This window comes from Nipponia nippon, unplaced genomic scaffold, assembly GCF_047370975.1.
Source record: "Nipponia nippon isolate SJK-2023a ecotype South Korea unplaced genomic scaffold, ASM4737097v1 scaffold_15, whole genome shotgun sequence".
NCBI lineage: Eukaryota > Metazoa > Chordata > Aves > Pelecaniformes > Threskiornithidae > Nipponia > Nipponia nippon.
In genome coordinates, this window is record NW_028262331.1 from 3,619,221 (window position 1) to 3,631,624 (window position 12,404).

The window sequence follows — 12,404 nt, forward strand, 5'->3', positions numbered from 1 at the left end:
CAAGGAACTTTGCACTTCTCTTAACACTGTAATTTAAAGTCTCAGCCCCTGGCCTTCTAGACCTGCTGGATAATGTATATTAGTGTTAGTCCTAACAATAACGGTAAGCTGAACTCACAGATTTAACCCAAAAGCAAAATGACCTTGAATACTAAACAGTTCTCCCCTCCCTCCCAAAACGACTGTATGTAAGAAATTTTTTATTACTTATCTGTAGTGAATATGCAGCACAGATACATACTTTCACTAATGATTGCCTAAAGTTAGTTTCTTCTCTTATCCTTTATTTCCATTGCCTTCTGGATTTTACACCTCACATCCCCCGTCATAATTCCATCACTGTTGCTCTTTGCTGTCTTCAACCACTGCCTCGCTTTTAATGTCTTTGCTAATTTCAACTTCTTGTTCAAACTCAAAACAAGCTATCCTCAGTTTCACCAACCATAGCATGCAAAACAGCAGTTCTTTTGCTACAACTTCTGCTTTTACCCAACCCTCTGATGAAACCTCTTGCATTGGGCTTCAGTTTCCCTGTAGGAGCTACAGCATGAGCCCTCGACTGGAGCTGATCTGAGAAGAGCCTCTACATGGTCTTTAAAGGACCCTACATCAAACGCCTGCAGCTGGGACTTACTTGCTCCTGGGATGACCACAAGATCACTATTTATGTCTCTGATGGGGATCTCCATTACTAGTAGTAGATGCTGTTTGAATACACTCGAGAGAAATATTCCCCTTGCTAACTAAATCATTAGCAAAAAGCCTTTATCTGTACTCTACACTAATTACAAATATTCAGTAAGCTTTTTCTATTCATCTTTTGGGGTGGGAGGGAGACAGGTCAGAAAGAATAATCTTAAATTCAGGGTTATTCTCCTTTCAGGATAATACACTACATCTACTGCATGCATGTGTATTTGGGCACTGTTGATGACACATCAAAAGAGTTCTGCCATTTCAGCACTGAATTTGGAATTCATTTTATCCTGGATGTATCCTGTGATCACAACAGATAGACTACAATAAAAACAGTTCACATTTTAGGACAGATGGGTTTTAAAACTCATTTAGGCTCAGGTCTGCCTATCCACCCTAGCCACACATCCCTATCAATATTGTCGTGCCTTCAATAAACACTTGCTCCGTGTTTGGTAATCTGCAGAACTGCTGTGGATAAGCGAGGAGTTACTGCCTACACAGGGGCTGCAGTGCTTTAGAAGACCATGCTCCAGAGAAAAACACATTACAACTGGTTCACAGAAACATATCACAAAATCTGTCATCAGGCTTTCTGCAACAATTCTTATGAATGGCCTTTCCTACTGTCCTTTGGGTGCTTATCAACAGCAATCCTGCACATATAGTGGGAGAGTTAATGCCGGCCAGAAAAATTCAATCATCTTATCTAGAGGCTGGTACTTCCTAAGAGCATAACAACTGTTTAATTTGGCAAGAAACCAAAGCGTGTTCCGTGTGCTGTAGTGACAGACTTTTATGACCAGCAGTGCTGTATGCAGCTGCAGTATTTCACTGTCTCATGTTGGGCTCTTCTGAGTACTGCAGTAAGTTAAATCCAAAGACAAGAGTAACATTGTGAGTTTGAGCTATTACAGGAACAGCTTATTCATCCCGCATGTGCGCTACAAACAGTCTGAATACTGAATAAAATGCCAACTGTCTCACCCTCATATGCCACATAATTGTGTTGTTATTTAATTTTCTACTTTAGCTCCAGTGGAAGCAAAGTTAATCCATAGTTAATTCAGACGGCCATGTAAAGGCTGCAAACCAGTTAGAATTTCACCCTTACATAACACTTATCCTAAACCCACTAGGAACCATGTACAGCTATTAATAAAAAAAAAAAAAAAAAAAAAAGGCAAAACAAGATTAAAGCACTGACCACACTGCATACATAAACACTCAGATATGAGACTGCACTGTGTGTAATGGTAGCTTCACCCTCCAAAGTTTTAGAGCCTTACGAGAAACCTCGGCAAACTCCATCGCTGTCAGGCCACAGACTGAACCAGTTCCACAGGCTGAAGGCAATGCTCTCACCTGCAAGCATTCACGTGCCAATCTCAAAACACCAAGAGGCACTGACAATAACATTGGAATGCAAATGTTGCGGCAAGCGATAGGAAGTTTCTCCCTTAGAAGAGCATCACCACTCACGCAGGGCTTCAAACATGATCAGTTCCAAGTTCCTGCCTCACACCAATCTTGAACTGAAGGGCATATCCTCTGCTCACTGAGCGAACACAAATGTCATTGATTATGTGCAGCATAAGCAGAGTTTAAAGATGTATCAAGGCCCCGGGAACCACTGAGGTTTAAAACTAGCACTGATGCCCAAATTCTGGTGGCACCAGAACCACACCCCTCCATCATAACTATTTACAGTATTTTGCAACGTATCTTTTATTGTTTTCATTTTATAGGGGGAAAATAAAGATAGCTAGAAAAAGAAACAACGGTTTAGACTCCTGACGCGCAAACATATTACTGTTATTAGTTATCTTAACACTTGACCACTCAGTAGGGCAGGAAAGGCAGCCAGACTCCAAACCAGCCCAGCACCAGCCCACCCAGCCGTGCTGTGAGCGGCCCCCGGGCCCAGCCGCCGGTCCCTCCTCAGCAAGCCCAGCCCCAGGGCGCGGCCTGCCGCCTCCCCGCCTCTCCTCAACGGCCTCACGGCGCCGCCGAGGCCGCCAGGCCCGGCTGGAGAGCGCCTACGGTGCCCACCCCCGGGAAGGCCGGCCCGGCCAGGCAGGGAGCGCTGGGAAGACCCACCCCGCCGGCCTTCGCCGTCCCGCCCCGTGAGGCGGGCCCGGGAACGCGGCCCTCCTCTCACGGAGGCGACGGGGAGACAGGGGCCGGGTCGGGCCAGCCGCCGCCGGGACGGAGATGGACGTGGAGGCCACGGAGGACGAGAAGGCCGGGCCCGCGGCAGGCGAGAAGCAGGGATCCGCCGACCCCCCGGGTGCCGCTCCTGCCGCCGCCGGCGGCCATTACGAGCTGCCCTGGTGAGCGACGCAGGCGGCGCGGCGCGGCGCGGCCCGCGCGGGGGGCGGCCGCTGGCGAGGGAGCGCGGGCGGCCGCGGAGCGCCTGCGAGATGGGGCCGGGGGCGGGAGGAAGGGCCGAGGGCGCGCGGCCATTGGTGCAGAGCGCGGCGGGAGGCGGGGCCTGGCGGGGCACAGCCTATGGAGCGAGAGGAGGGCGGGGCGCGCCGTTGGCGGGAAGGGGGGGATCGGGTAGGCCGGCTCCTGCCTCCGTCTGTGGGCCGGCCCCGGCCCCGGCCCCGGCCCCGGCCCCGGCCCCGGCCCCGGCCCCGGCCCCGGGGCAGCCCAGGGTGGAAAGCAAGAAGTCCCCAGCCAGTCCAGACAAAGTCAGCCCTGCCGTGCGTTAACCATAAGAGAACGCACTGGGTGGCATCTCCTCGTAGCCCTGGTATCAGACTGAGGCACCAACCTGGTGTCCAAGTTGAGCACGTTTTTCTTCCTTTTCTTTTTTTTATACTAATTGAAGTAAAACAACCAGTAAGGAATGAGTGTTGTGGAATGCTGCGCTTGGCAGTCACGGAGGACCCTGCAGCGTTTGCACTGAAGACACACCAAGTCATCTTTGTCCCATGTTATCTTAACGTAATCCTCCTTTTCCGTCAGCGTAAAGCGCTATTAAAGTTTTAGTAGACGTGCTGAAGTGTGTGGGGTTTTCCTTTTACAGGGTGGAAAAGTACAGACCCATGAAATTATGTGAAATAGTTGGAAATGAAGATACTGTGAGCAGGTTGGAGGTGTGTAGCTGTCCCTGTACCTTTTTACGGGTTAGCTCAAAAAACATAATTCTGCATAGATCCACAGACCAGCAAAAGCACTTTTGTACTTTTACATTCATATTTGAGTATATGGAAAAAACCTTTCTGATTTACATAAGAAATTACAGGTTTTAGGACATGTTTGAGTGGTATCCGAAGGAAATACGCCTTCCTGAATTGCGATATTGTTTAAATTGGCCCTGTTTTGATACAACTTAGAAAATTTGTAGCTGTCGTAATAACATTGTTTCAATAAATAAATATAATTTATATAACAGACAGAAACATAAATATAAAGTTTTTCTGGAAGAAAAATATTTTCCTTGACAAATTATTTTGTAGACACAGTATTTGTTAACAGAAAGCTTATACTAGCAAACATGTAACAGGTGCAAAGGAAAGGCAGGAGTACTAAAGACCTGGGGGATCAAGTGCTTTTCAGTTTTTCCGTACTATTCTAGGGACTGACTTCTAATGGTTCAATTGAAAAAAATACGAAAGCAGCAAGGTCCAAAAAAATGAAAACAGGAGGGAAGAAAAGAATGGGTTTGCTCTGCTTCTCATGCTTAAAATAGAATAGAATTGGAAACTCCTTGTTCCCGCTATTTTTTAATATGTTTTTTTATTATTGCTCTTTCTTAGGTCTTTGCGAAAGAGGGGAACGTACCAAATATTATAATTGCTGTAAGTATTGCTGTGTTATACTGTATTTCACTCTGTTGGTCCTGGCTTCTGAAATCTAGCCCCAATAGCCTCTCCGTATAGATTTGCGCTGTGCCTGAATGTATTGGTAAGAGAGATGTCGATTGTGCGGTCACGGAGCAGTGTTCTCGGCAGAATACACAAATGGTGAACAACCTTCTGTTAAAAACTACGTGGCCCTCGGGTGCCTACTGAAGCATGTCTCGTGCTTCTCCCTGCAGCGTTTCTCTCCTCTGCTGGAGGCAGGATCCTGAACTCGGGCAGCCTCGAGTCTGATGTTCTCTCTGCAGTTCCTCTGTGGCAGCTGCTTTCCATGACTGAGGAGTTTTGTAGAGTACAGCTTAGAAAGTGATGTTAATGACGTTAAACTTACCAGCAATTGCTGGGTCGTTGCATTCCTAGGGTCCCCCAGGAACAGGTAAAACCACCAGTATCCTCTGCTTGGCTCGTGCTCTGCTTGGTCCTGCATTAAAGGATGCTGTTTTGGAGCTGAATGCCTCAAATGACAGGTGAGAATGAATAATCCTTGTTATACTTTTAATGAAGAAGCAAGTATCTGTTTTTATTTTTAGTTGAACTCAGGCTGGCTTGATAGGCTTAGTGCTATATTAAGGCCTCTAGTACTTATTTTAATGCGTTTTTTCCACCTAAAAGTAAGGCAATCTTTGGTGTCCAGCTATCAACATACATATTATTAGTTTATGTTTTATAAACTTGACAGATACTTTCATGCCAAAAATAGAAACAGATAGAGTGCAGAATCCATAGCGATACTGGTTTTTTGAATTTACTTTAACGAGTTAAGCTTCCAGCATTCATGAAGATCCTCCTAAGAATGAACAGTGAGCAAGTTGTTTGTAATGAAACTCTTCACTGCTTGGGAAAAAAGATGAAGTGGTAGAAATTAGGGCTATAAGGGCGGTTGGGGATTAAAATGTAGGATAAGGATGTTAGGTACGTAGAGGCCACTGACTCTACCCCGAGGATCAGGCACTAAGGGCTGATTATATTTCCCAAGTTCTGTAGCAGACCCATCCTGAAGTATTCGGAGGACATTTCCGAGAGGCTTGTTTATAAGTACAATACATTTTACCTGCCTTTGCTAATATCAGTTATAGAAGAGCTATAGAATCACAACATTCATTTTCTAAACTGAACAAAAAAGTAAAATCCTTTTTTTTAAAAGTATTTGTTGGGACTCTGTCTAGGAAAGCACCCGTGTTGTGCTAAAATGATGCAGTCTGTCCAGCTGTTTTTCTTAAACTCTTCTGAGTTATAGCTGTGTGAAGTACTGCCAAAGTAGCAAAGAAATGTTAAATGCTTCTGCCCTTGTTCATTTATTACCCCTACCTTTTGCCAAACGTAAGTAGTTTTGTGGCAGTACTGTAAGGTTACTGATATATATATATATACTGATATGTATATAAATAATTTAATAGTATCAGTATGTGTGTATCAGTATGTGTGTGTGTATATATGTATATATATGTATATGTGTATACACATATACAAATATATATATTTTTCAAAGCCTCCAAAAATGAGGATTATCGATGTTTAAACCTGAATCAGTTAGGCAGTCTGGCTTACAACATGGTTTCACAACAGTTACACTGGCACAGCTGAAGGGGCAGGAACAAACAGCGGGAGAATAGGGAGCTCAGGAGCGCTCCAGCCACTGTGGCTGCTGAATAAAATCTATTATGTAATTTTACCCAACTGATCATGAATCACTTGAATTATTGTTCCAGAGGCATCGATGTTGTGAGAAACAAAATCAAAATGTTTGCCCAGCAAAAAGTCACACTTCCAAAAGGTCGGCATAAAATAATCATCCTTGATGAAGCAGACAGGTACGTTGTTTTTTTCTTGACCTCAGCCACTATGTGAAATGTGTTGCATCTATCCTGTCTGCGGAGCTGCTGTCTTGGACAGTTTTAGATGTTTCTATCAGGCTATCAAAAATAATTTGTTAGGAAATAAATATGCATTGAACGGTGTTCTTATGAGATTACTCATATCAAGCAGAGATCATTGCTTCAAAGAAGATACTGAATAGTGGGGTGAAACACTTTGTGATTTAGCTGGATATGAAATAGCATCTTACAGTTTACTGGCTCTTTCCCTTGGAAAAGAGTCTGGCTTACGTAGACAATTTCACTGGATGAAAACGGGACATTCTCCTCCATCTGGATGTAAGTAGTAGTCTTAGCAGTATTCTGCAGAGTATTAATGATTTATTTTTGCGTGTTAGTTTTATGGAGGTCTCGGTGACTACCTGTGTTGCAGGGTGATTTGTTCACATGACTAGAAAAAGCTGCTTAGTTTATCAAGCTAGAATATCAAGTAATTTACAAAGCACTGTTTAATATCAGTCAACTCTGAAGCTTGTATAAAAATAGTTATTAGGCTGCACCTATAAGTCAGGGAAGGGCAAAATCTGTCCTAACTCTTTTCTCCCCCCAGCATGACAGATGGAGCACAGCAAGCATTGAGAAGAACAATGGAAATTTATTCCAAAACAACGCGCTTCGCACTTGCATGCAATGCCTCTGACAAAATCATAGGTAAAGTGCTGCTAGTCCCTGGGAGTTTTTGTCCTATGTTCTCCATACTGTTGGCTAACTTCCAAAGCAGTTCTCAGAAATACCTTGGACCAGCTTGTTGCAAGAAACCATGGTACTTCTGAACAATCAAACCACCCCTACATCCAGGTAATAAAAGAAGAGTGTATTTGTGTAGCCAGTGAACCCTCTGAACAGCTGTTTTTGATGGCTAGTACTATGCAGAAGCAGATTTCTCAAACTTTGGGCTTAATCTCCATCCAACTCTGCTACAGTTTAAGATGTTGGATGTATTGTTTACTGGGTATTGAACACTTTTTGGTTTTCTTTCTGAAACATAATCTTTAAGTTTGCCTACAGGCTAACACATTACAGACCTTTAGACTTTACTTGTTTAGCAGTTAAAATAGCATGATAAACATGTACAGTCAGAAAACCAGGAGAACAGAAGCAGCTGAGCTTCATATGTATTTGTACATATCTGGGAAAACTCAAGCAGCACATTGGGGCTCACGTGAAGGACTGTAACAAGGTGCTATATTCTGTTAGGAGCAGATGTTCTTTTTCTTTGAAAGATGACAAATGAAGAGTTGGAAACTGAGATAGCTTCTTCCAAGATGAAAACAATTTTTTTTTTTTTTTTTTTTTTTGAGAAAAGAGGGAAATCCTAATTACACATCTCTGTCCTCAGAACCTATTCAATCCCGGTGTGCAGTGCTGCGTTACACCAAGCTGACAGATTCACAAATCCTTGCAAGGCTACTGAAAATTGTTGAGAAAGAGGATGTACCATATACAGATGATGGACTAGAAGCCATTATCTTCACAGCCCAAGGAGATATGAGACAGGTAAAAGAAGAAAGGCAATGAAACAAAGGCTTCTGTTTAAAGCAAAAAAACCTTTGAATTGTGGCTCTCAAGGATTTCTCTTTGGAGAGGTAAAACAAAGGGGACGTGACCTGTGGCACAAGAGTTAACTAAGCTATTTGGTTTTGTGAGGTTTTAAAGTAGATCTGCTCCTTAAAAGTGAATTGGTGGGAACTGGATACCAAATTTGTGGGAGGAGACAAAGCCTGCATACATTTGTGGTTTACTCTGTTGCTTAATTGAAAACTGCTTATTTGGCATCATTTTCTGGAAAGTGTATTTCATCCTGAGGAGGGAAGTGAGAAGTAGAGCACTTCAGAAAATAAATGAAGTCTTATTTCTTCTTTCACAGGCATTAAACAACTTACAGTCCACATATTCTGGATTTGGCTTTATAAACAGTGAAAATGTCTTTAAGGTTAGTAATAGCATAAAATGGCGATGCTAGAAGTTTAGCACTACAGCTGTGTGAGAATTTCCGTCAGATATATAAGCCTGGAAGGTGCTTTGCCAGTTTGCAGACAGCACTACATATGTAGCAATTACAGCATTAGGCCGTAAAAAAGTGCCCGTGCCTTTTGAAAAGGGAGAGAGCGCTAGCAGTCCCTAATGGCACGTCTGAGACTCTGTGGTTTTCCAGCTCTCTCAAAGCACAGGAATCACATAACTGCTGGGAAATGTCACAGTGATAACTTTTGAATCTATTACTTGGGTGTTCTCATTTCGTGCTATTGAGTCTGCTATGCCAGGATAGCTGTGTTACCAGAAAAGTCATATGAGTTAAATTTTAATCTGCATTATAGAATGTGTCTGATTCAGTACTTCAGCTGTACAGAAGCTTGGTGAAAATACTAGGGGCTTAATGCAGGGTCTTCTAATATTTTGAAGTGTAATATTTCTCTTTGATATAGGTATGTGACGAGCCTCATCCTCTGCTTGTGAAAGAAATGATACAACACTGCATAAATGCCAACATTGATGAAGCATACAAGGTTGGTTTTCATGTGTTGTGTCTGTGTAGACAGACACTTTTTCTCTACAAATTCATGTTTGTTTTGAAGAATTCACAGTGTGTGTTGTTTTTTAAGATAAGGGCAATACCATGCAGATGAGTTGATGAATTAAATCCTTTTTATGCAGGGGTCTGTTCAGATGAGTAAGCCTACAAGGAAAAAAACAAGTTTTATTGAAATTACTTGCTAAGCAATTGAAGTTAAATAATTTTGACAAATAGTACATGCAGTTCCAGTAGTTATATACAGCTGTTCCAAAAGTGAATACACTTGACTCACCTGATAAGTTTTGCAGATAAATGGGGGATTATTCTTGCCTGCACAGATTCTTGCCCACCTGTGGCGACTTGGATACTCTCCAGAAGATGTGATTGGCAACATCTTCCGTGTGTGTAAAACCTTCCAAATGCCAGAATATCTGAAACTGGAATTCATCAAGGTCAGTACTAACCTAGTTCCTGGTGGGGTCTTTTGGGACTTTTTAAGAAGAACATGTGATCTCTAATATAGGGGCAGCCTTAGGGTTTTCTCTTTGAGATTTGCTATGTATTAGTGCAAAAAAAGTATTTCTTAACTTCTTATTACTGCTTGCTTTCGCGCTTTGCATCATCAGTTTGTCAGCAAGAATGGCCACTTGAAGTTTAAAGTCTAACCACCCATACAAGTGCCAAAAGTCACTTCAGTGATCAACTAGAATGAATAACAAACGTAATGCTGGCTGCATTTACTATTTACACCAAAGCCTCAAATAACTCCTTGAGACCTTTCTTCAAGCACATACTTGATTCTAGTCCAATAGATAGTAAAATATTAAATTATATTAACAGCCAGTTGACAAGCAGTAAACTGGTATAATGGAATCACTCTTCATATTTAAAACCTGTCGTCAAATGTATGCACCTTGCTTCTTATAAAGGAAGTGGGGAAATACAGGCTTTGATGTAAAAAAAAAAAAAAAGGCATTCTAGTTGGTTTACATGAGAAGATACACTTCTTTGAAGTTCGAGTGACTCGAAGTTGGTGTCTTAGCAGTAAGGGATATGTTCTATTTAGTCATACTATACATAGACTGGGGAAGAAAACAGAAGATTTTACAATGTCTTTATCACCAGGAAATCGGGTACACTCACATGAAGATAGTAGAAGGTGTGAACTCACTTTTACAAATGGCTGGACTGCTGGCCAGGCTATGTCAGAAGACCGCAGCCCCTGCAGCAAGTTAGATCTTTCAGTGAGCTGAAGCCTGTGTTCTGGAAGGCGAAGGCCGGGCGTGCAAGGTCAGCAGCTCCGTCTGTGTCCTGAATTCTGCATGCAAAGAGCCTGTTCCCTTGGGTTTGCTACATCGCAGAAAAAATAACCAGGTTCTATTGTAAAAATGTTTTGTACGTTTTTTATTTAGACCAATAAAGCTTTAAAATTTACTTTAACCCAAGAACTCTTACCTGTCGTATAACCGAGGTAGAAGAGAGGACTGTGACAGTCCAGAGCAGTAAGGTCTGTCTAGTGCGCTCAGCGCAACTGCTTATGTCAGTGGTACCGAGACCTAACAGCAGGAGAAACAAAACTTGAATCCCGTTGTTAGTGATTACACTTCAAGACTGGTCACGAGTAGTGGTCTCACCGAGACCAAGCAGCAAAAATTTTTGCACAAAATAAGGCATTTAATGAAGTTACAATTGAGGCATGCTGGGCAGGGGCCACTACTGGGTCCCATTGATGTGCTGTGGGTAAGGAAAATATTTTCACCAAACAGGAGAAATATTACACGTTTCTTAATGGTGCCAGCTATTTATTTTGGATATTTCTGTAAAAAAATTACCAAATGCTGGGATGCTCTGCATTTGAGTTCCCTTTTCTGTTCTTGCTGTCCAGGTTAGGTAGTGTCATTTTACTATAGTTTCAGCGTACCAAAAACCTACAGCATCGTGCTTTCCTGTCTGTTCAGTTTTGGAAACCACCTTGCCAGTGTGGATGAGCAATAAAGCGTGAAATTCAGAGTGAAAGCAAATAGAAGTTGAATCTGACCACCATATCAGATGTGAGATAGGTGTCTCCAAGCAGAGCTATCTTAATATAATTGAGTACATTCTAATTATAGTAGTCAAACAAAGGTACAAGTTACTGGTGCCTGCACTTCACCCTTCCCATTCTGTTGAAGTTTTCCACCCCAAGTATTCAACTGCCCACACCACAGCTGTCTCGGCACCAAATTGATCTTCACTGGCAGCGTAAGTTGGCTTCAGTGTAAAGAAGCAGTGGCAGGTTACACCCTCCATTCCTCTGACTCGGGCACAGGGGTAATGAGTTTCAGCAGCAAGAGCTGGCAGCATCATAAATTGCCCCACCAAGATTTGCTGCAGCTCCTCTGCCAGAGCCTGAAAACAACTCTAATTCAAAGTGCAGGAGAGGAAGTTAATTGACAGCTAAAGCGCAGACACATTTGAGCTTGCTCCCAAATGGAATCAAGTGAACAGCTCTTAGAATAATGGATGCAACACTCAAAGTACGTTCTTCCTTCACTAGATATTTATCAAACTTGCCTTTTGATTCCCAGCCAGTGAATAGCCACTACTAGCACAAACTGTTAAAAATATGACTAATAATTTAGTATTAAGGGGCTTAAGCTGCTGAGTTCTCTACAAACACAGTGTCACAGCTTTTGTCCCCAAAAGCTTAAATAAGGCACATAAAGAGTAGGTTAATTTTGCTTTGGCTGTACATCACAGCCAGCCTACTCTGTCTTTGCCTTTGAGTTAAATACGTTCACTGCTGAACGGGGAAGGAAGAGGCGTTACAGCGGAGGTTTCATAAAAGAGCACACATCGTATTAGGAGGACGCGTAGGGGTGGTCCTCACCCCGCTGGCTGTACCCCGCTGCGCATCGGCGGGTGTGCTGTGGTGGTGCCAGGGGAAGGGTGGGAAACACGGAGGGCCACGGTTCCTGTTCCTACCTGGCTGACGTCGTTTTCTTCTTGACTCTGTTCAGTAGCTGCTTTCCAGCTCCAGTTTGGAGCTGATTCTTTTCTGGGCTAATACTCTACAGCACTGGCGGGACATAGTCATACTCACTTTTCCTGAGAAGAGGAACAGTATCGATCCGAGAGGCCGCCAGCGCAGCCTGCTCTACGGAAGGTGGTTGCTCACCCTCTCCGAGTGCAGAGGTACTGCTTTCCAGCAGCTAGCTAAGGCTCCCCAGCTCCATCCGAGAGCCACACCGGCGGTGCCAAAACTACTTTTCTAATGCATCTTAAAGTGAAAACAGGAAGTGAATTGCTCACTTGGCTGCCTACCTAGTGTGAGGAAAGAGAGGCACGGACACAGGGGAGATGTCATTTCTCCTTGCGTTACGTTCTGACAACACAGGATCTGGCAATTTTGGTTGAGCACCAGAAATCCTCGCACACCTAAAAACGAGTCCTGAAAGGACAGTGCGTCAG

General features: G+C 43.2%; 1 protein-coding gene and 1 long non-coding RNA gene across 3 annotated transcripts; one reads left to right on the forward strand and one right to left on the reverse strand.

The window, feature by feature from the left end:
• The first annotated feature begins 2,780 nt into the window (after positions 1–2,780).
• On the forward strand, positions 2,781–10,394 carry RFC2 (replication factor C subunit 2). Its single transcript, XM_087751732.1, has 11 exons — positions 2,781–3,029; positions 3,731–3,800; positions 4,464–4,505; positions 4,926–5,032; positions 6,275–6,376; positions 6,990–7,090; positions 7,779–7,936; positions 8,307–8,372; positions 8,866–8,946; positions 9,293–9,406; positions 10,080–10,394. Exons 1-11 carry the CDS (start codon positions 2,911–2,913, stop codon positions 10,188–10,190), a joined length of 1,071 nt encoding a protein of 356 aa, XP_087607858.1. The 5' UTR covers positions 2,781–2,910; the 3' UTR covers positions 10,191–10,394.
• On the reverse strand, positions 8,957–12,191 carry LOC148056289 (uncharacterized). Of its 2 annotated transcripts, none has more exons than XR_015703454.1 (5): positions 12,037–12,191; positions 10,410–10,510; positions 10,126–10,304; positions 9,247–9,391; positions 8,957–9,116 (listed from the first exon to the last, which is right to left on the reverse strand). It is a non-coding gene; the product is annotated as an uncharacterized LOC148056289 (long non-coding RNA). The 2 variants fall into 2 exon arrangements; XR_015703453.1 differs by having other exon boundaries at positions 11,919–12,191.
• Positions 12,192–12,404: the final 213 nt, after the last annotated feature.

Coding starts and splice junctions, on each gene's coding strand:
- RFC2 (XM_087751732.1), top strand. CDS start 2,911: ATGGACGTGGAGGCCACGGAGGACGAGAAGGCCGGGCCCGCGGCAGGC. Junction 3,030..3,730: donor GGCCATTACGAGCTGCCCTG/GTGAGCGACGCA, acceptor TTCCTTTTACAG/GGTGGAAAAGTACAGACCCA. Junction 3,801..4,463: donor ATACTGTGAGCAGGTTGGAG/GTGTGTAGCTGT, acceptor GCTCTTTCTTAG/GTCTTTGCGAAAGAGGGGAA.